Source organism: Bubalus bubalis, chromosome 1 (genome assembly GCF_019923935.1).
Source record: "Bubalus bubalis isolate 160015118507 breed Murrah chromosome 1, NDDB_SH_1, whole genome shotgun sequence".
In the NCBI taxonomy this organism is placed as follows: Eukaryota; Metazoa; Chordata; class Mammalia; order Artiodactyla; family Bovidae; genus Bubalus; species Bubalus bubalis.
In genome coordinates this window covers 29987168-30011390 of record NC_059157.1, presented here as the reverse complement: position 1 = coordinate 30011390, position 24223 = coordinate 29987168, and the positions used below count along the sequence as shown (strand labels likewise).

The 24223-nt window shown below is 41.5% G+C and overlaps 1 protein-coding gene across 4 annotated transcripts in view; it reads left to right on the top strand.

The window, feature by feature from the left end:
* SNX25 (sorting nexin 25) overlaps positions 1-24223 on the top strand; it is a 97255-nt gene that overhangs the window by 13436 nt on the left and 59596 nt on the right. For all 4 annotated transcript variants that reach the window (XM_044938364.2, XM_025280084.3, XM_044938365.2 and 1 more), the window contains exons 2-3: positions 17111-17195; positions 20583-20799. In XM_044938364.2, the coding sequence (XP_044794299.1) occupies positions 17111-17195; positions 20583-20799 (302 nt within the window). The remainder of the gene's footprint in view (positions 1-17110; positions 17196-20582; positions 20800-24223) is intronic.

Genomic DNA, 24223 nt, shown 5'->3' with positions numbered 1-24223 from the left:
TTCAATTAGTCATTCTTACACCCTCCTTTAGTCCTGGTGTGTGTGCTTATTTAGTTTCTCCAAACACAGTGGAGCTTTCCAGAAAGCCCAGTGGCTTTTGGGTTGCATTTTGGTGGGCTCCTCAGCTCGAATAATGCTTTGTGAGAATGCAGTTAGGAGGTGACGTGTGTGGGCTCTGTCCCCAGGGCTGGCCCGTGCTTATTGGTGATGCTAGGCACTGGCCAGTCCCAGTCCATTTGTCAGCCAACCCAGGGCTTCCATATATGAACACCCGTGAGCTGGACGTAGAGAAAAATGAATATGGTAACTCCAAGTAAAATGGCTCCAAGGCCAAGGAGGAAGCCAGAAAGAATTGTGCACTTTTAGAATAAGACACTGGAACTCGTTTAGGTCACTAGGATCTATTTAATAGTAAGCTTTCTGTTTTAGTGTAGACTACACCTCTTGGAAAGTTGGATGCATTTTTAACAGGTACTCATTTCTAAAATAACCTGCCTTGCTGTAGTTCTCACCCATCCTGTAGGTATGGGTGAGTTTACGTTAATAGTAGTAACTCAGAGTGTACAGAGTGTGCTCCTGTCTGCTCACGCCGAGCTTCATCCTGCAGTCCTCCTCTTATTTCTGCCAGCCCACAGGCAGGATTTTGCACACATGAGTGTGTTCACTTATGTTCTTCTGTACCTGGTGACTGCAGAACATTTGAGAGAATCTCCTCTGTGTCACCCGAGCCAGTCTGTGAAAAACCGTGTTTCTTCTTTGGCTCCTGCTCTCTCAGTTCCCTCAAACTGGAGATCCAGGAGGGCTTGGTCCTTTTTTTTTTTGCCCCCTGAGCTGAAGCCACGTTATGTGTGACAGTAGCCTTGTTTCTCTCATTGAGTATAACTAAACTTAGTTTTTACCTTGTAATGGAAGCTGAGAGGAGCTTACGTCTCTGTTTGCATCTCCTGTGAAGATACTCCCTCGCCTCTGTCTACTTCCTCTCTATCCTTGCAAAAGAGACGACTGAGCGGCTGGGCACTTCCCAGGCTCAGAGCAGCCCCTGGGCTCAAGAGCTTTCTCGAGTCTCCAACCTTGAGCCACTACTCTGAAGGCTTCTCCTCATATGCAGATAATAGTTGTGCAGATTGTGCCAACTCGTTTGACGTGAAATTAACATCCTAAACATTCCAGAAATTGCAGTGGGTTTTTCCTGAGGCGCAGCTGTTAATCTCGTATTGTTCCTTCTGATTTGTTTTTTTCCCCACCTTACTGAACCTTTCTGAGATTTCAACCCCTAGATAAACACAGGAAGTTGCTTTGTTTCCTACATTTGAATTTTGATCATTCTGGAGGTCCCATTTGTGGAAGTATCTGGCTCTCAGGCAGTCTTACCCTGGGTGCCCCCTCAAAAATAACCATCTGCTCAGGCTCAGACTCACTCATTCAACTGCTTACCCTGATCTTTTCACTTGGTGCTCTCAGTGGGGCCCCAAACCATCAAGTCCAAGTTTCCATGTGTCCTGTGATCGGGTCCCCGTCCCTCTCCCACTGCTCCTGTGTCAGTGTTTGGCACCTTCTGCAAGACCTCCATCCGGAAGCCCGAGGCCTTCCTGACATCTCCTCCTTCCTTCCCACAAGCAGTCCCAAACTCCAGACCTGTCTCCTTACCTCTGGAGTATCTTACGTCCACCTGCTTCTTCCCATCTCTCCTGCTTGGTCCCAGCTATCATCGTGTGCTTCCCAGGTGACTGCAGTAGCCCCTCAGTTCATCTCTGTCTGCCTCCCTGTCCCTCCTGCAATTCCTTCTTTTAAAGATGCAAGCCCAGTCTCATCCCTCTTCCACACCATGTTTAATTAAAAGCCCTCAGCAGCTTCCTGGTCCTCATAGCTCTCCAGCCTGGTCTCCTGTCATAATTACCTTTACTCCTCATGCTCCATCCTCAGCCATCAGAGTGCTAAGCTGGCTCTGTCGACGTCGACTCTGAGTATTGCTTGCTCTGTCTCTAGCCCCCGATGCCCGCTTGCCTAATTAACTTCTCGGGCTTCAGCCATCACTTCTTCAGAGCAGCTCTCCCTGTCTTCCAACTGCATATATTCTCATAACACCACGCACCTTTCCTTCACTGTACTCGGCTCAGTTGTAGGTACTTGCATGGTTCCTTGTGTCTTTCTCACTAACCCCTTAACTCCATGAAGGCAGAAACTCCTCTCTGTCTCTTTAACATCTAGCATAATTAAGCAGGTGGGCAGTAAACATTTCTTGAGTGAATGAATAGCTGGGAATCAGCAGAGTACAGGCATTCAGAGAATGGTCCTGAAGTCAGCCAGACGTTTGAATTTCAATCTGACTCTGCCTTGATAATGGTGGGACAATGATGGGCAGCTTACTTAAGATTTCTAAGCCTCAGTCTGCCAGTCTGAAACGTGGAAGTAGTAAATACCTTCAGAGGTTGTTTGGAACAATGTGGTGGTATTTGAAGATACAAATACTGGTGTTTGTGAAAGTGCTTTGAATTAGAAGGTGTTAAATGGTGGATTTTACACTTTTACCTTTTTTATTTATTTATTTTTTGGCCGCATCATGCAGCTTGTGAGATCTTAGTTCCTCAACTCAAGATTGAACCCAGGACTTGGCAGCAAAAGTGCTCAGCCCTAACCACTGGACTACCAGGGAATTACCCACTTTTACCTTTTTTAATAAAAACCTTTTAAAATAAGATTGAAGATACAGCTTCAAAAAAATTATACAAAATAAATGTATAGTTGGGTGAGTGATTATAAAGACAATACTCTTGTAATTTCCCGAAGCTCCCCTATATGTCCACCCCAATCGCAGCCCCTTCCCTTCCACCTAAGTAATGCCATCTTGACTCCATAATAATCACTTCCTTGTGTGTTGTTATAGTTTTATCAGTCAAATGGGCATCCGTGGATGTTATAGTTTAGTCTTGCCCATTTGAAAAAAATTGTCTTCCCTGTATCCTTTCTTTTCCCTGTGGGTTATCTATTGAGGAACCTGGAGCATTTGTCCTGTAGCATCCTGTAATCTGGATTTTGCTGTTTGCATATGAATGCTTCCCACGTGGCTCAGTGGTAAAGAATCTACCTGTCAAGCAGGAGACACAGCTTTGATCCCTGGGTTGAGAAGATCCCTTGGAGAAGGGAATGTCTACCCACTCCATTATTCTTGCCTGGAGAATTCCATGGACAGAGGAGCCTGGTGGGTTACAGTCCATGGAGTCGCAAAAGAGTCGGACGTGACTTAGCAACTAAAACAACAATATATGAATGATACAGGAGAAGGCAATGGCACCCCACTCCAGTACTCTTGCCTGGAAAATCCCATGGATGGAGGAGCCTGGAAGGCTGCAGTCCATGGGGTCTCTGAGGGTCGGACACGACTGAGTGACTTCACTTTCACGCTTGGAGAAGGAAATGGAAACCCACTCCAGTGTTCTTACCTGGAGAATCCCAGGGACGGGGGAGCCTGGTGGGCTGCCGTCTATGGGGTCGCACAGAGTCGGACATGACTGAAGCGACTTAGCAGCAGCATGAATGATACAGCTCAGTTTGTTGTTTCTTCCTTTGTATGTCCTGCCTGTTGTCCAGATCAGACTTGTGTTTGACCCCTTTGACAGGACTGTAGGTGGTGTGTGAACTTTCATCAGGACACGCATAATATCTGATCATTTTTTGTTTGTTTTATTAGTAGCTGTTGATGCTCAGTTACTTGGATCTGTTGATTTGTTGGGGGTGACAAATAGGGGTGTTTTAATTCTGTCGTTTCTTATTTATTGGTTTGAATTTTTTTGGAAAGAGACATTTTCCAATCATCTGCTCTTTGGTTGCACAGTGGTACAGTTCATATAAAAAAGCAGGATAAATACTAGATTCTTTCCCATTATCAGTTTTCCAAGATAATGAGTTGGTTCCCCTTCATCCTCTGAAGGTGATCAGTTAGTTATGTGTTTGCAAAAATACTGTGAACTCATGAATTTGAATATATTTTATGGGTTCCAATTAGTTGTAATTATTATTATATAATTTCTTATTTGAAGGCAGTCTCATCTCTGGGCAGTGGAAGTCTTTTCAAGTTGACTCCTTAGTCCTTTTATTATGAGCCCACTAAGTCTGAGAGTTTTCTTGCTATCTGGTATAGCAAAATAGATCAGGTTCATTTTGAGTATTTTCTGCTCACACCTGGAACTAGCCATTTCTCCACAAAGAGCCCTGATATCTTTTAAGGGGAAATAGTATTTCAAGAACTCACTCTGTCTCACTTTTGAGCAGCACAGCCAGACTCAGATGTAGCTTTTGGGACTTCAGCTGATCATTTGTTTGTGGGGTGACCAGCTGTCCCTGTTTTCTCAGGGCTGTCATGGTTCTCACACTGAAAACTATGCCCCGAAGGGGTGGGGGACTCATTCCAGGTGTTAGGGAGGCTCATTGCTGTTGGTTTGGTCATTGTGTCTTGGCCTTCTCTATGGAGAGGTTGGGAAAAATATGTAAGAGATCTGTCTTTTGCAAAGAATAACCACTCCGTAGTTAGATTTATGTACTCTGTCTCCTTCAAGGCAGGTAACACTTAATTTGAATAGCGCTTTGCCATTTGCTTATTATAGCCTATAAATCGACATTGATAATGGGTTCTGGAAAATGGTTTGCATGGCTGACGTTTGATTCATTTTACTGTAACCGATGGCTCTGAGTATAGCGGACAAACACATGTACCACAGGATTCATAATGTGAATGCCATAAGGTGAATGTCTTAGTAATTGCTGTAGCTAAACTTAATGTTTATTGCATTTACTGTGTGTATGTATGTATATGCATTACCCAGTTAAATGTTTGTCTTCTATGTGAGGTAGGAACAGTTCATCTCATTTTACAAATGGGAAAACTGAGGTTTGCCATTCTGCTGTTTAGTCGTTCAGTCATATCGCTTTTTTCGACCCCATGGACTGTAGCCAGGCTTCTCTGTCCATGAGATTTCTGAGGCAAGAATACTGGAGGGGGTTGCCATTTCTTTCTCCAGGGGATCTTCCTGACTCATGGAGCAAACCCAGATCTCCTGCTTGGCAGGTGGATTCTTTACCACTGAGCCCGTGGGAAGGCCAAACTGAAGTTTAGAGAGGCTAAAGCATGTGCCCAGAGCAAGTGGAAGAACTAAATTAAACCCAAATCTTTCTTATTTTGGAGCCTCTATAGTTATTTTAATTATTTAATTATTAAAGAAAGATTTAATTATTTAAGATTAGTCTGGCCCGATTCAGATTTTAGAAAACTTGAGCATCTTTGGGATGGTTCTAGGATCTGTTTAGGAATTAGTGTCACTTTAGAGGTCTCAGAATGACGTCACAACTGCCCCTTCTGTGCTCATGACAGTCACTGGTGAGCAGGTAAGGCTGCTTCTCTCCCCCGCCCCCCGAGTCTGGATGAAGCGTCAGAATCCTTTTCAACGTAGCATTCCAGGAGGCTACTAAGATTTTACTAGTTGGCATATAATGTGAGACCCATCTGCCATTCTGTGTGAGAACCTTGTGGAACGACAGTGAAGCCTCTGGGTTCCCACTCTGCCCTCTCTATACTGTATCAAACAGTCATACGTTCTTTTCTTCTGTTCTGGGAAAAATCAGAGTTCTCTAAACTGTGACCCGTAGACACTTAATTTAGGAGATGCTTTTAGTTATTACACACTGCAAAAACAGAAGAGGCAAGATGAGAGGTTTGTTGAGGGCGGCGGGTCACATCAGTGTGAAGACGTAAGTTCTTGAAGCTTTCCAGTGTGTATTGCTGTACTAACGTTCTGAGAAATCCAAGTGAAGCAACCCATTTAACTTTTTTTAACCCGGTGTTTTCTAAACATGACTTATACCTGTAAATCCCACCTCCCCCTTTTTTTTAAACAATGAGATTTATTATCTTAAGATATTTGGTTTACTCAACCAAGGTCTCGGTTGTCTCATCTATAAACATGGAGTTAAGGAGAACACCTACATCTTGGAGGTGGATTTAGGTGAAGCTTGAGTTCACCTGCACGGGCTGCTCAGTTTCTTATATTTATTTCCTTATTCTGAATAAGCATCCATCTCTGTCTCTAACTTTGTGCTCATAATTGTGTATTTTTTTTTTCTAAGAAAGCCTTCAATACTGTGTAAATTCCAATCTCTGTAAAACCTGGATCCACCTCTCTCAATATCCCTAGAGTTATTTTGGTTATTAAATAATTTCTTGAAGCTCTTAAAAAATTTTAAAAAAGGATATATAACCCAGAGGTAGGAAAGTTGCGAAGGAGGTCAGGCTGCGTGTGGACACACCCCCTCAGGACCACCCCTCTCTGTCTTAGCTCTGCCCTCCCCATGGGTGGGCCTGGCTCTCCCTGGCTAGTGGTCTGGAAAGAGGGGGGGAAAGTGACCCCAAGTTTGACACTGGAGACCATATGGGTGGCGTCTGGGAGGGCAGGGTGGACACGGGGCAGACATGGCATTGATCCTCTTGGGTGAGGGGTGAGGGGCAGTTGAGGAAGCAGAGACGGGGTGCACGGTGCCCCCTAGCAACTTGGCTGAGAAGGAGAAAAGGCGGCCTTCACAGGTGTGTATGTGCTGGGTGTGCTTTGGGCAGTTTTGTAGTTGAGAGATTTAGCCGCAGTTTTGGGTTAAAGAGAAATCTTGAAAAGTAGAGAGGAAGAGCCTGAAGATCCCAGAGACAGGATGCTAACAGACTAGGGCAGTGTCTGGGTGGACAGGGTCAGGGCACAGGGTTCAGGCTCGAGACTAACGGGAAGGAGGTAGAAACAGGAGCAGGGAGAGAGGCTCGTAGGCCACGAGGCTGGCAGGGAATTGAGATGTTTCAAACTGGGTCACCTCGACCTTCTTGGTAAGTGGGAGGCAGATTGATTGCTGATAGTGAGGAGGAGGATGTGTCGAGAGTAATTTTATTGAGGTGGTAAGAGATTCCGTGAGTCTTTTGTGACTCTGTCCCAATTGACGTCAAAGGATGGCTGTACTCCAGTACCCTTGCCTGGAAAATCCCATGGACGGAGGAGTGTGGTAGACTACAGTCCATGGGGTCACAAAGAGTTGGACATGACTGAGCAACTCCACTTTCTTTCACTTTCACTCTTGTATTAAAATAAATCTTCCAAGAAATAAAACTTCCTAGCTTTTTCTCAGGGGTCATAATCTTTTGTCATCACTACCATTTAGCAGTGTTTCGCCAAATGTGGTCTAAAGATGCATAAATAATTTAGGAATTCTTGCTAAAAATGCTGTTTCAAAGGCATACCTTCTAGTTGCTGAATTAGGATCTAGAAATCTGCATTAGAACAAAATCCCCAAGTGAGTCTTGAAAATGAGTTAATGTGTTTCCAAGCAGGGGCTGGGGGCTTCCTGAGGTCAGCAGGGACCGAGAAGACTGGGAACTGCATCCGGCGGCCCTGTCCTGTGGACACACACTCACCACCTGTCCTCTCTGCTCAGAGGTGGAGTGGCTGCTGCACTGAAGCTTATCTTTAACACCACGTTTCTCATAAGGAGAAGGTTTTATTCTTTGAATTTCTATACATTTATTTTATATAGAAATGGAAGAATTTCTATGATCTAGATCTAGGCTGGGGTAGATAATTTTTACCCTCCAGTTATAAGGGATGTGAAAGTCCGTCTCTTTGAGTGGATTCCATTGAATTGTATTTTCTTTTTTTGCATCTAGTATTTTTATGGCAGTAATCCATCTCACGCGTATCAGTATCTAGTACATGTATGTTATCAAAGCCACTGCCTGGAGCTCAGCTTTTTGCTTCAAGGGAGCTATGAAAATATTAGAAATCTCACTGAATCAAATCACCAATGTGATGTGTTCCCAGCTAGATCCTGAATATTTTATCACCAGTTTTCATTTAAAAGCTAGTCAACAAATTTAATAAGAGTGGTATTATGGGTATTTGGGACAGTAATGAAGAAAAAAAAAGTGATTGCTTTCATTAAAGCATCTCTGTGAAAAAAAGCAGCTCTGTGTGACTCATCGAGTTGTTGAGTTACATGATAGCTTTGAAGCAGGGGCAATCATGCTGGCATCTTCTCCATTTCATTTCAGTGGTTTCAGTAAGAACTCTTATGAAAATAATTTTTATAATTTACTTCACTGTGTCTGAACTTCAGAATTCTTATGAAATGATCTCTTGGATTGATTGCATATTTGAGTAGATTTTCTTCCATGACCTGGGCTGGAGAGCAAAATGTAGAAGAGAGCCTAGAATAGGAAGAACGCTAGAATTCCTAAGCAGAGCCTCCCACAGTGTTCAAGCTCATCAGTTATTCGATTATGAGCTTCTGTTCCATCAGGGATAGATTAAGCCCTTTGAGCACAGAGAATGTATTTACCTTTGTCTCTGGAACCCAACTAAGCGGCAGACGCACAGTCCTCATTGCGTGTTAGATGATTGAATGAATTGATGGAAATGTGAAAATGTCTGATTTCCCTCATGAGCTCAAAATTACAGTGTGAGCCAGTGATAAAATGGCTGCAGAATTTTTCTTACGCAAATCTTTGTAGGAATGCAAAAAGCTGCTGCCAGTCATCAGTGATCTTTCCTAAGCCAGTTTGCTTGTTCCTCATTCTTCTCCCCCAGCCCAGTCTCTTGTTCTGTACTTGCCAGTTTAGACATACTGCTGTCTGCCTGCGTACTGTTCAGTGCATGTTATAATTTCAGTTTCTAAATCTGTGTCTGGTTTGAAATACACTTACATTTCTCTTGTAATCAAGTGGAGTGTGTTTTCTCAGGAGCTTCAGATCTGAGTCCTTGACATTAGAAATGAAGCACATTTTTTTTCTTCCCATGAGCCTAATTTGTCCAACTGAATGGAAAAACAACCCTTAGTATGTTAACCTGTCTCAAAAAATACCTCTGTTGATTAGTTAATAGAGATTTTGCCTTTGCGTTAATAATCATTTTTTTAGTAGATTAATAACCAAGAATTGGTTTTTCATTTTTACATTATTACAACATTATTAAAGGAATTTGCTTGTGATAGTCAAGTCTGACAGTATGCTATGTCATAACACTAATCACATGTAATATAACAATAATCATTCTTTGATTAACATTGCAAAAAATTTGGACTATGACTTTTGGCATTGTAAAAATGATCTGTATTTGAATACTGCTTTGTAAATGCAACCCACTCCAGTATCCTTGCCTAGAGAATTCCATGGACAGAGGAGCCTAGTGGGCTACAGTCCGTGGGTCTCAAAGAGTCTGACAACGATTGAGCGACTAAGAGTCTTACACTTTAAAAAACCCTTTCACGCACATTATCTTCTGGGATGCATAACAATCCTCTAGTATAAATAAATGTCTGTTTATTTAAACAGACATTTTTAAATGACATTTTCAAATGTCATTCAAAATTTTCAAATGACATTATTTAAACTGAATCTCAGAGAAATGGACATATTCATCATAACACAGCAAGAAAATGGCCAAGAATGGACTGTAGCCAACTTTTTTCTGGGTCTTAATTAAGCCTTGCTGCTGTCATGTGATGTCATATGCTTCTGCCCTAGTAGTAATAATGGGATTGTGCCCTAGCCTGAAGCACACTTGAGTTTCATACTTGTTCAGAGAAAAGATCTAATTGATTTCATACCCAGTCATAGAATCTGGTCTCAGGAGCTAACCTAACTGATTATCTTTCTTTATAAAAATAGAAACAGAACCTTGATTCCTACATTTGTGTGCAGGCAGGGTTGGCCTTTAGCCTGAACACAACAATACTTCCGATAACTGGTGTGTACTAAGCTATGGAAGCTGCTCACCATGTAATCTACCATTCATCTCTTACCAAAGTTCATTTCAGGTGAAATCATGGTGGGGATTTATGCTTCTGGAGGACAGGGTGGTTTCCTTTACTGCTCCCCGAGGGTAGAGAAGGCCTGACCTGCACCTGCCTCTTGCGGCCATTACTCGTTTTCCTATCTGGAAATACCCCACATTGTTGGACTTTCAAGGCATGTAGGTTACTTACTATTGGTTCAAAAGGCTGGACAGGGACTGTTCCTGTTCACCTTTGCATAGTTTGTGCTTCACTGCATCCGATACACACCATGCCCTGTTGTTTGATCAGTTTCTCCTTGGCTAGTAGAGGACTCTCCTTAAAGATAAGAACAACATTCTTGAGGCATACAGTTGTTTGAAGTCAGAGTTCAAATCTACTGTGTGGTTCATAGACACTTCCAGTATTGTTTAGAACTGTTTTGGTAATGCTACACTTAGGTCGATAGCATGGAAATGAAAGGTTTTTTATGGAAAATTGGAAAAACGTATTGAGGACCAAGTAAATACACAGTAATAAGAAAATGGTTAAAATACAGTGTAAGTCATTCAAAACAAAACATTCCAAATCTTTATTACATAAAAGATGCTCATGATAAAATACTGAGTGTGAAAAACCAGGTGCAGAAATCTGTGAATGTGATGGTTGTAATTTCTTCCAAAGTATATGAAAATAAAGTACCAAGAGTAGTTTATAATTAATAATACATTGCCTGGCACAGTTTCAAACACTTCATGTGTATTAATTCAATGCTCTTATCAGTCCTAAGAGGTAGGTCCCATTGTTATCTTTCTTTTATGGATGAGGCCCTTGAGGCCCTTGCTAAAGTAAGTTGTCCACAGTTACATGGTAAGAAATGGCCTCACCAACTAGGAGGAAATAGACCAAAATATCAGTAGGGATTATCTGTGGATAATGGTGTGAATAGGCTGCTTTAATTCTATACATTTATAGAATGTGTCCCTCTCTAGATATATTAGAACTAGCAATTTTAAAAGAAATTGAAGCATATGAGAACATTTGTAGGTTTGAATTTCAGAGAGTAGCTTTTCTTTCTTTTATCTAAAATGGAAATTATACTAGATTAAGAGGGGGGAAAAGACAAAAAACCAGTACTTTCTATCAGTACAATCTCCCTAAATGATAACCTTTCAGTATATATTGGATACAGTTTGATCTATCGATAAGGTGAACTAGACCTTCTTTAGTTCACAGTTAAACATTATAAAGCACAATCCAAGAAACTGGTTCTGATCAAACCAGGTTTTGTTTGAACACTTGAATACTTCACCAGTAACAGAGAATATAAAGGCCCATACACGATAGAACGTCTTCAGGAAATGGACACTTTCCTCTCTGGAAAGTACATCCTCAAAGGCAAAAATACTTCAGGAACAGTATGTTCTATTAAGTTGTGTGTTAACTTTGGTGATTTAACTTTCAATCCTTCTCTCTTGCTTTCATTTCCACGATTCTTTTCCCTTCAGAAAACCATCCAATCAGCTGTTAAAACCAACCAACCGATTAGCCTCAGTGTGTTGAAAGTTGATCCTGTTTTGAGTTTTATTAGTGATGATAGTTGTACTTTGCCACTAGGCGCCAGGCACTCTGCAAAATGCTTTCTTCAAGCCAGCAGTTACAGACTGGACGCCATTGCTGGGGGGGCTCTTGTCACTCACGTCACGCTCTTTCATCAGGGTCTCAGTCAAGTCCGGTGGCCTTTCCATACCTCAGTCCCTTCCTGTCTTCCTGAGAAGGGATCTGTGTGGGTTGTTTTGTTTCTTTGCTTTTGATTACATGATTTTTTGAGGATGAGGTAGAATACGGTTGGTTTGAAAGGAGCCATGGTTTTGAGAATAACATAGCTTAAGAATGAGAATATTAGTCACAAGATCCCAGTAGATTGTCTGATGCTGTAAATACTTGGGAAGACTGGGCCATGTGACAGCAATGTGTGGATAATGATGGTTGGGGTTTTGTGTTTGTTTTCCTAAGATAAATCACCATTTCAGTAGCTTTACAGGAAATTATGCCCATCACGCCATCAACTCTGTACAGCTTTTTTTTTTCTTTTTTAAAATAAATCAAAATACATAAAAAAATTTTTTTATTATAAAGCGTATAGTGAAGGAGAAAGATACTTGTTTATTTGAGTCATCCAGGTAATAGGCATGAAAGGAATTACCAGCCCTGTCTCTGCTCCCACAGGAAGCAACACAGTAAGCAGTGTCGTCCGCATAAACAATGGAAAAGGAGGTGTGTGTCTCGGCTGGGTTCCAAGTCACCCCTGGCTGTCTCTTTGCTAATAGTGTCAAGGGTACCCAGCTGTCTGCGTGGATTCTCTCTCCAGATCTTGTTCCCTCAGGAGAGGGTGTCTTAATTCTGACACGAAGACAGTTGGAGCGTATTATGGCTGTAGACTAAAGCTGACATCCAGAAGTAAACAGAAAGCTGATACGTAGGTACTCAGGACAGCACTTGTTGATACGACTTCTGCTCTCTGATGCTAAGACTCGTATATCGGAGCAAAGCCTTCAGGTTTTGCCCTGTCTTTGGAGAACATTTTCAGAATGAGCAATTATTTGTTGAGGCTTCTCACTTTCTCTCTCCAGAGAACTCACTGAGTGATTAAAATGACCTCAACAAGTAGGGTCCAAGCTAGGTTTAAATCTTAAAATGAAGATAAGTTTCATTTATCTTAATGAAATGGAGAATAAGGTGTATCTTTTTTACATGGCAGGGATTCTGGTTCACCAGATGTTCCTCTATCTTAGTATTGGCACGTGCTCAGTTGTGTCCAACTCTTTGTGATCCCATGGACTGTAACCCGCCAGGCTCCTCCATCCATGGGATTCTCCGGGCAAGGATACTGCAGTGAGTTGCCATGCCCTCCTCCAGAGGATCGTCCCAACCCAGGAATTGAACCCAGGTCTCCCGCATTGCAGGCGGATTCTTTACCATCTGAGCCACCAGGGAAGCCCAGTATTGGGATACTGATGCCAGACTCCAGGCTAGGGCTGACCGCTCAGACGACACTCGAAGTCCACAGTTCTGGATGGAATGGTGAAGCCGCCTGTCACTTACACTTTGTGGCAGAGGGCTGAGGACAGTGCGCACGTGTTTCACCCTCTCCAGCACCAGCGTTACTGGGAAAGTGGTTGTGTGATGCAGGCTTTCCCTGAGGAGGGGAAGGGACTGCGAGGTGTAGAGCCGGGGGTGAGTGTTCACTGGAACACAACTCTTGGGGACATCTCTGCGGTGAGCGGTTCCTCTTTTCACACCTATAAATGGAAGGAGAGAGAAGGCAGGTTTCGACTCACAGCCCTCTGGGCCACAGCTGTGCTCACGTGCCTGAGTCTTAGCTGCCGGCCTTCTCCCCGCTTCCTCTCCTCTCTCTCCACCCTGGGATGATGACTGATTGTGAATCCCATCCCTCTGTGACCTGAAAGAAAAGGCGTGTGCCGTGACTAATCTACTCTAGTGTTGTAGTTTAGTCATGAAGAGGTTCTGGTTCCAGAAATATTAAATCCTTAAAAAAAAGGACTTTCCATGTGTGGTTACCCAGTTACTTTGGGCCCGTGATGTTTTCTTTGATCTTCCTGTTCTCCTTACTTTCAGGCTCTCAATCAGGCTGTGGGGTGACAGGGCTGAAGAACTCTTTATTATTTCCTAATAAGGGTCCTGGGGGACAGCGTGCAGGGAAATCCAGAACCAGACTGAAAAACTGATAATGCTTTTAGAGAAAGAAGCAACATAGAAAATGTTATTCTCATAAACTTTTTAAGTTAAAGCACATAAATGCCTAATTCAAAAACAGTGAGTAGGGATAAACATGTTTATTGTAGGTATTACGTCTAAGTGGGAAGCAGAGACAGAAAAGAAATGTGCAGATAGATGGTAAGAATTGGGAAAGCTGTAACTAGGGAGAGAAAGGAAAGGTAAAAAATAAGCACAAAATTGTTCTGAAGGAAGCTGTAAAGATAGACACTTAAGTACAAAATATGCTCAGACGGGCATGTGTTGTCATATTCACACCTGCTTCTCTCCCAGCCCTTAAACACAGTTTCCATTTTAAGAACTCGAATTCAGGAACTTCTCAATTAAGCGTCATTTGGCTGTGATTTCATCATCTGGTTAGTATTGTGCACGAAACTGCTGTACCTATATTTGGAAAACTATACCACAGTGTTCGCCAAAGGCTTGAGAAGTTGTGGTTAAAGTTATTTATCAGTATAGTGCTGTATCGGTATTAAGTTGTTTAAATACCTGCCTGATGTTCTAAAAAGCACTAGAATTTAAAAATTCTTCTCATTTCTTCAGTCTTTTCCTTTCATGAACTAAAATTTTACAAATTACGGTAAAATGTCCTGACCATTTAATTTTATAACAAGTTACTCAGAAACTAGAAAGTAGTTTTTGATAGATGAGAGTGTATTTCTTTTAGGATAAAATGGCTTTTGTCTATACGATTATGATTAAGGGTTTTGTCTTTTTTTTTAATGATTCCTTGAGAAAGTGTTGAATGTTATGTATTAATTTGTAGCGTTGTATATATGTGTTAGTCACTCATTCGTGTCCGACTCTTTGTAACCCCATGGACCGTAGCCTGCCAGGCTTCTCTGTCCATGGGGTTTCCCAGGCAAGAATACTGGAGTGGGTTACCATTCCCTCTTTCAGGGGATCTTCCCGACCCAGGGGTTGAGCCCGGGTCTCCTGCACTGCAGGTAGATGCTTTACCATCTGAGCCACTGGGAAGCCCAGTTTGTAGCCTAAAGGGATTCTTTTCTGAGTGTAACACATACATCTTAAGGCTTTTGAAAGTATTTCAACTAAGGAATCTTAACACTAAGACTTTTTTTTTTAGTAACAGTGATCACAAAAGTGGATGATAGTCTTGGCGTTTGACCCACAGATAGTGTGAAACTAAGCTAAGCATTGGAAATTCTGCTCTCAGGGTTCGGTGGGCCAGGGCCAGGGGTTGGTTGCAGCTGTGTTAGGGGGCTGCCTGAGAACAGAGGGCTTTCCTCACCCTCGTTTATTGAATGAAGCTGATAGGGCCCTTAGCCATTGAGACCTCTAGAGTGATGGTGCCTGTGTAGTCAAGCACTTGTAATATTTCCCATGCACAAAAAAGTTCTCTACGTTCCACTAATAACTAGCTTCTTTTTATGCTCTGAAACCAGTGGTGGTGGTGGTGGTTTAGTCACAAAGTCATGTAAGATTCTTGCAACCCCATGGACCGTAGCCTGCCAGGCTCCTCTGTCCACGAGATTTCCCTGGCAAAAAGGCTGGAGTGGGTTGCCATTTCCTTCTCCAGGGGATCTTCCCCACCCAGAGATCAAACCCGGGTCCTCTGCATTGCAGGTGGATTCTTTATCAACTGAGCCACCAGGGAAGCCCCTGAAACGGATAAGTACACCCAATGCAGTATTTGTTGTTCAGTTGCTCAGTCGTGTCCGACTGTGACTCTATGGACTCTAGAATGCCAGGCTTCCCTGTCCTTCACCATCTCCCAGAGTTTGCTCAAACTCATGTGCATTAAGTCGGTGATGCCATCCAATCATCTCATCCTCTGTTGTCCCCTTGTCCTCCCACCTCCACTCTTTCCCAGTATCTGGGTCTTTTCTAATGAGTCAGCTCTTCACATCAGGTGGCCAAAGTATTGGAGCTTCAGCTTCAGCACCAGTCCCTCCAATGAATATTCAGGATTTATTTCCTTTAGGATTGACTGGTTGGATCTCCTTGCAGTCCAAGGGAGTCTCAAGAGTCTTCTCCAACACCACAGTTCTATAGCATCAGTTCTTCAGCACTCAGCCTTCTTCATGGTCCAGCATATGCTTACAATATACATATACTTTTGATCACTTTGGAATGTGATCAATTAAAAAGCTTTTCTCTTTACCCTTAGCTGCCTGATAGTGGGATTTAAATCCTGCATGTTGCCTCTCTGTTTTTGCCAACTAGTACTTTTTTATAATTAAAATTTTAAATTGGGTTATACAGACATTTATGGAGGAAGAAACCATTTTTAATTGTTTAGCATATGTGTTTCCAAACATTTTCCATCATGGAAAACTTTTCATGAAGGCATATGTATCCCTAATTCATTCTTTTTTCATGGCTGCATTATATTCTAAAACATGAACCATCACAATTTAACTCTTTGATTATTGATATACACTCGATTCTGGGAGTTGGTCATGGACAGGGAAGCCTGGTGTGCTGCAGTCCATGGGGTCGCAAAGAGTTGGACATGATTGAGCAACTGAACTGAACTGATAAACTTGATTTATTTCCAGTTTCTTCCCTTAGAGTCAATATAGCAGTGAAAGTCTTGGTATGTGTACTTTTTTTTTTAATGTGCAAGTATTTTATCTTAGCTGAATTCCTAGAAGTAGAATTGCTGAATAAACAGAGTGCTTTTAAATTTTGATATGCACTCAGCTGTTTTCTTAAAAGCTTTTAGAAATGGACGTTTCCCCTCACGATGAATGAAAATGGCCATTTCCACATGTCTTTGCCAACATTAGGTTAGATGACACTTTGCCCCCGCTTTGTCAGTCTGGTGGGGTCTCATTGCACTTATTTGCATTTCTTCATTGAAAAAAGAGGTTGCAATTTTTTTTTCATAAATTGGTGTTTATCTTTTATGATTGCCCTTTTAATTTCTTTGCCTGGTTTTTTCTTTTGAGTTATTTTTCTTGTTTCGGGATCTCTGTATGTATGAAATAATAGTCCTTTGTTACACATCTTGCAGGTGTTGTCTGTCAGTTATATTTTATAGTTATCTTTTGTCAAACAGGAATTTCCTATTTTATGTAGTTGTATTTGTCAGGTTTCTTTTCCTTTATAACTCTTTTTGTGTCTTATTTTGGAGAGGGCTTCTCCATCCCAGGATTAAACACAGCATCTCCTTTGTTTTCCTTTAAATACATTTTTAGTTAAGAAAATATTTAGCTCTTTAATCAGTTTGGAGTTATTAGTATATGAAGTATTTTTCTCATTATGTTCTTAATTCTCATATATTTGCATTTCTGTATAGATGTTTTTGTACTTTCTACCATTCAGTTGTTTATTTCTATGCTAGCATCATGCTGTCTTGATATCTGCCAGGGAAAATCCTTCCTTAATTCTTTTTCAAAAATTTCTTAACCTTAAGCACGTATTTACTTTTCCAGAAGAACCTTATAATCTGTTAAGCAATATTTTAACGTCTGTTTAAATGGTTTTTCATACTTTTGGTTTTATATTTATGTGATTTATTCAGTAATCTGTATCTTTTTTTCTTCTTATATTTCAGAGTCCTGTGTATGGAGACTCAAATGAGTCAGTTCAGTCTAGAAGGGTAGTCATTTCTCATAATATGGACAAAGCTCTGAAAGAAGGTAAGGATTAAGTGAGGGTATATAATTACCACGGGAAGCAATTCATTATGTTGTAAAAGGAAAATAGTAATTTCCAGCAAATTTATCTATCCTCTCTCTGATGCCATTTGGATTTTTTTCATCATGAATTTTTACTTGAAGACATAGTAAATACATTCAGTTGTTGTTTAGTCAGCAAACTGTGTCTGACTCTTTGTGGCCCCATGGACTGTAGCCCGCCAGGCTTCTCTGTCCTTGGGATTCTCCAGGCAAGAATACCAGAGTGGGTTGCCATGCCCTTCTCCTGGGGATCTTCCCGACCCTGGGAACAAACCCATGTCTCCTGCATTGGCAGGCAGATTCTTTTACCACTGAGTCACCAGGGAAGCCCCCCAGTACATCCATGTTTCAGTTAAATGAATGGGATCTAAACATTGATTAAGCAGGAATTTGCAGATCGCATGAAACTAGCCAGCTTAGTGGGGTACTTCCACGATATGAAGCAAGAATCTGTTGTTCATTGTTACTTGAAGTAGGTGTCAGGAAGCCTTTTTTTTTTTTTTTTTCTTTTGTTAATAGATATACGTAGAGAAAGTGTGTTGGGAATAAATATACTCAGGCTTGCTCATGGACAAACCAGTTAACCAAATTAAGGGATCTTGGCCAACCTTGACAAAAGAATGAAGGACAGAGACGTGGAACTTGTATTAAAGATGATTGAAAGGGGACTGTGGTGGGTACAGTGTTATATGTCTGGAAATGGGGATGAGTAAGTGTAATTACACATATTAAAGTTTAAAAGAGACTATATTTTGATCAAATTAAAGTTTTAAAAATATGTTTTAAAAATCAAATTTCTAAAAACTGACAGTTTTGATTATTATATACAAAAAAAAAGTCTGAGGTTTTCCAGATGAAAATACAGTGTTAAGTATGAAGTTAGGAGAGAACTGGCAACTACTCTTCTATATCAGATACCCTTAAAAGCTTTTCTCCTCAAGTTACATTTCCTGGAAAACTGGCAGAAGGTAGACTTTTAAAAGTCTTTTTGACTTACTATTAAATCTCACTAGATCTGCAGCCCAATTTTCACTGTACTGCCCTGAATTATCTCAGTAATGTGGGCAGGAAATGTAATTCAGCAATTATCAAGTACCTGCTGTTTGCTCAGTAGAACTCAAACTGTCCAAGGATTAGATGCTGACACAAAAGAAGCATAGCTGGTACCTCAAAGAGCATGGCTTTCCCCCTCTCTATAGGCTCAACTTATCTAGTTCATGTCTCTTTACCCAGTGGTATGAAATACGTGTTCATTTTTCTTGAATAAATCAATAGATCCACCAGTGACATAAGCTAATAACCTCAGATCTTCCCAGAAGATGACTTTTCTTCTGCACACAGAGAGTAATTACTAATTGCATTTTTGAAAACTTTGCAAACCACAGAGGGACATCTATGTGATCAATGGAATTGTTGTTATTGTCATCATCACTAGGGCAGTTCCTGGTTGAATGACTGTTTCTTTGTTCCAAGAGACTCTGGTCATGGACCACTTACGACCTGTGGGGCTCTACCCTCTTGGGCATGGAAGACTGTGCCTGAGTTACCGTGGGGAGAAGGCAGAGGTGGAAAATGGCTCTCTCTCTCGTACTGTTTACTTAGACGGAGTCATTCCTTGTTCTGAACATTTATAGATAGAGATTTACCTAACATCACATTTTCTAGACGGCTGCTGCTGCTGCTAAGTCGCTTCAGTCGTGTCCAACTCTGTGCGACCCCAGAGACTGCAGCCCACCAGGCTTCCCCGTCCCTGGGATTCTCCAGGCAAGAACACTGGAGTGGGTTGCCATTTCCTTCTCCAACATTTTCTAGACTAAACGGTAGCTTTTAAACTGGTCTCCTCACCTCTAGTATTTCTCTCTTGTTACCCTAAATCGTCTTTTCAGATTAATCTAACTAAAACTGAAGTTCTAATCATGTTATTCCATTCTCTCTAATCTTCTGTGATCCCCTCTTACCTGCTTATTTCTTGAAGAGCAGTCCTAGAAAATAGATGTATTTAAGTCATAACAGTGTTGAATTTTTTGTTAGCTGTTACGCCTTTAGAAGAAAAGCTGTTTGCTTGGCAGTGAGAATAAGTGTTCTTTCATTTCTTACTGTGGTTTGTTACATTACTCATGCATATTTCTTAATGAAGAACACAAAATGATTTTACTATCATGAATTTCTCTGTCTCCTTGAATTGACACAGATGATATATTTTAAAATATTTTGGGTTTTTTTGCACTTGCATGAATGAGTGTCTGTAGTTATATAACACATAGAATCGTGTCTTTGTTTTGTACTTTTATATTTTTATGATACTTAGTTTGAAGAGGGGTGCTGATGAACTATTGAAAGAAGATACACCTGTGACTAGCACATATCTCTATTACTAAGTACAGATTTTTGCCAATATTCATTTTTATCCATTTCTCACCAAAATGTATTATCAAAAGGAGTGTTTTAGAGTTACAGTAATCAGAATATGCAATGTGGTTAACAAATGTAATGAAACATTATATAGGTGAATATGGCCTTCACATAAATCCTTTAGCATGTTGAAAAGATCTTAGTTTTAAGCATTAAGTCTCTTATAATTGCTCTTAATTTCCTGCTTTAATTTGAAATTAAATTTTAATGAAAGAAAAAAATGCTTCTATTTTCCAAACGCTTCAGTTTGCAGATTTACTTGCTATTAGCTAAAAATCCTGCGGCGTGAAAACTTTTCGTTTAATAGAAGAGTAAGAGAGAAGGAATTGCGCATGAAGAACTTAGCAGTGTTTTTATTGGCAAAGTGTGTGTCCTCACGCTCTTGCTGCTTGGCACTGGGATGCCCAGAAGGAGGATAAAAGGATGTGAAAGCCTGGAGGTCGTGTAACCCAGCTTACCATCTCAGGAAGTACTTTCTTCCATGTCATCCTTGTCCATTAAATGCTCCACTTGTGTTGAAATTTCTTATGATGGTGCATTCATCATCTAATATGGCAATCTCTCGAACAATTTTAATGTTTTTGTTCAGCTCTTACTTGTGTTGAACAGAAAAAAGCAACTTCCTTGTGATTTCCACCCATCTAGAGCAATTTGAAATTAAACACCCAATCAGGGAGTTGGGTACCAAGATAGACTATTTAAAGATTGGGCTATCCAAGAAAATCTAGTACTTCGGGTCTCCACACCCCCAAAATTCGAGTTAGATAAGAATCCCTCGTTTTGAAAGGTTTCAGGAAACGGTGTGTCTTCCCTTGTTTTGCTCTCCACTCTTTATATTTTAAAGCGACTGTTAAATAGCAGCAGACAGCAGGAGCGCTCTCTCAGTGTCTGCGGCCCTCGCCCGCGTTTGACGCGCGGTCTTTCTCTTCCTGGTAGTGTTTGACTACAGCTACAGAGACTACATCCTGTCCTGGTACGGAAACCTCAGCAGAGACGAGGGCCGGCTCTACCACCTGCTGTCCGAGGATTTCTGGGAAGTCGCCAGACAGCTGCGCCACCGGCTGAGCCACATGGACGTGGTCAAAGTCGTCTGCAACGATGTCGTGCGAGCTTTGCTCACTCACTTCTGTGACCTGAAGGCGGCGAGTGCCAGGTAGCTGTTACAGTGGGAACAACCTCTCCTCCCTTTACTCACGTTAAAGTATTTTCCTTGTTGAGAAAAGGGGTCAGAGTCAAGACAGAACTCTAGCATATTCACCCTCTTATTGGTCCTTGGCTGCAAATGTTGACATTGTGGGGAATCATTATAATGTTCTGATAGAGCAAATAAAAAGTTTTTTTTTTACCAGAAAACCACTGTATAGACCTGTTTGATTTTGTAAATAGCTGAAGCAGTGAGATTAATTTTACAGAGCCAGCACTATCATGAAGTTATTTAGTAGCGTTAAAGGTGCCTAGAAACAGAACATTTAAATATAGTTGTTATACACTCTGAAGAGTGTCAGTGAGTTTTCAGTTTTCGAGAAAGTTTAAATAAAGTTCATGTTTCTTTTTGTGAGTCCTGTGTTAAGAGCTCTGTTGCATCGTAGTATCCCAAAACTTGATTTTTAAAAGGAACTCCGTATGGACCATGTAGGCCATGATTAGAGAAGGTGTTTTCATGTGAAAATTGCCAGTACTCAGGCTTGTCAGCCTTTTGTACTATTAGCCAGGAAAGGTTTGTGCCTGAGAGGTGACTCTGCCTTTGGAAGAAGACTTCAACAAGACCTCGGTGCTCATAACAAATCGTTATTCCCTTAGGTTTGCTGATAGGATCCTAAACGTCTGTCTCACTCTAGCCTGAGTGAGAGCATGACAACTCATAGCACCTCTAACCTGGCCATAAAGAGCAGTCTCACTGCAGCGAGTCGGCTTCTGCCTACTGGATACAGTCTCAGTTGGAGTAGGAGCAGGGTCCCAGCAGTTTCTGGGGCCTCTTCTCGCTGATATAGCGCTGCCTCTATTTTAGGGGAGAAGAGAAAGTATTTGCAAAATATGTAAGGGGATGAGGAAGCAGAGGCATCCTCCTCGGGCAGGTGGTAGCTCTCCTCCTTGTAAGAAGCCCTGTCTTGTGGATTGGTCTGCGAGCACTTGCTGCCCTGCCTGTGAGGTTGTGGGGGCTCCTGGCTGTTAAGGGGGGTCGTGCGGCAGCAGCTGTCCAGGAGTCATCTCTCTCCCCACGCTCACCCAGCTTAGGTTCACGAGGCCAGAATCCACAGGGCCACTGTATGCCTATTCTTTTAAACTACTTATTTTGCATTGGAGTATAGCCGATTGACAATATTGTGATAGTTTCAGATGGACACCAAAGGGACTCAGCCATGCATATACATGTATCTGTTCTCCCCCAAACTCCCCTCCCATCCAGACTGCCACATAACATTGAGCAGAATTTCCTGTGCTATACAGTAAGTCCTTGTCAGTTATCCATTTTAAATAGAGCAGTGTGTACATGTCCACATTTTTTGCAGATTTTAAAAATAAAACGGATACATTAAAAAAATTTGTTAAACTTTTTATTTTGTATTACAGTATAGCGGGTTAAGAATAGTGTGAGAGTTGGGAATACTTTTTATATTGTGATCCAGTTTCATCAAATAATGCTCTTATGATAACTTTGATTTTTTTTTTTTTTGGTTCTTTACCATTAAAAAAAAATGGCATCTGAGATTGAATTTTATCTTCTTCCTTGTGAGTCCCAATCCACAGTTTGAAAAATTTACTGTGGAGCAGCGGTTTTCAGTTTTCCTGGTCTGAGAATAGCCCTGTGCTCTTGAAGGTTGTCGAGGACCTGAAAGAGCTTTAGTCTGTGTGGGTTACGGCCGTGGGGTCCCGGGGCCGGCTTGTGCCGGCGCAGGAGCAGCACTGAGGTCAGTGAGCACCACCTTGTCACTTTGTAATTGGCCACGGCCGGAGTACTGACCCCGTGAAATGGGGCAAATGCTCCAAATGGGAGCTTTTCTCCCCTTTGGAGAGCCAGTTGTTAAACATTTACCAGCTCAGCACTCATCGTATCTGTCAATATTTATCATATCAGATATTACACTAAGACTTTAAGTGTAAGAATGCACAGTATGCTTTCCACTCACCGTCAAGAGTGACAAGGTCACCACACAGCCTGTCGCCTCTGGGAAACTCCACTACAACTCGTGAGAGCAGGCGAGACACGTGGAATTGTTTCGTTGCTGTGAATAGGGTTTGGACCTCACAGACCTCCTGACAGTGTCTGGGGGACACACGGGAGCCTGCAGACCACCCTTTGAAAACCATTGTTTTTAGAGAAAGTAACTTCCAGTAAGGAGGGGGTATGTGAACCGATGAGGAAGTTATAAGGGTCACCTTGCTGGAGTCTCAGAAGCTTCAACCTCTCCTGAGTGTTCTGAGCCCCGTGCAGCACCTAATCGGCTATGGCATCTGCTCCATAAAGCACTCCCTAGTTCTGTCTGGTGGATACTGTTATCAGTGGAAGCTCATTTTCAAGTATTTAAATTATGGCTCAATAGAGGACAATATTTTTAGATCATTGTTTTATTCCAGTTAGAAGACTGATGAATTTAGGTTTGGGAGAAGAGCAAGTGGTTAGAGAAATGGAGTGTTTTTATGATTATCTGATTTCAACATGAGAATATATTTTTCATTGAGACATTTATTTACCAGCTTGCGAAATGACTGCCTTTGTGGATTATATAAAGATATTATGAGTAAGCATCAGAATAATAGAAACAGAGACTTGATTGCATTTTAGAAGTGCCTTCTGTTTGGACCTCCAGTTTTCTTGTGCCAAGGATAGATTTATTGGTGTCTGGGCTATGCCTAGAAGCTCTAGTTGATGATTCTTATTAAAGGAAGGAACTCTATCACTGTTCTCTGAGATTATGGATATTTGGAAAAGTGCCAGTAGGTCACTGGTGTTTTGCATATAGATGGTGGTGCCCTGGAGGTGAATGCTGGGGATCTAATATCTGATTGTGCATCACCTTCTACACATCACACAATGAGATTGGGCAGAAATGCATCTAGGTTCTGTGGTTATCTCTGCACTCACCTGCCCCAGATAAACTGTGCCTTCGCCCTGGAAATCGCCATTGGGGTGTAGATTTCCATTGACTGCAAAATGACAGTGGCAGCCAGGAGGCACCCAGTTGAATTGGCCACAGTCAGGCAAGAGAATAATAAATTGCATTAATAAAAGCGACACATCCTCTGGTTGACTGTTGGGCAATTGTGTGGCGGCAGCTTTCCGGTCAGCCTGTATTTATTTCCCAGCCAACATGCTGTTGGCTGCTCTAAGTCAATCCAGATCACACTTAATTCTGGCCTGTTTCCTCTTCCTTTGCCCCATCTGTCTTGTTCTAGCATGTTTCAGGGAAATTTAAAAATGATTGTTTTTATGCTATTAAATCAATAGCATTTTTAATTTCATAGCCTCCTTTTTACAGTCTGTGTATTCTTTTTACTCAGAAAGCCCAGGCATGCTGTTTAAGGGACAAAATAATGCTTTTCTTCACATATTTTTCTTTTTATCTCTGAATTTTTTT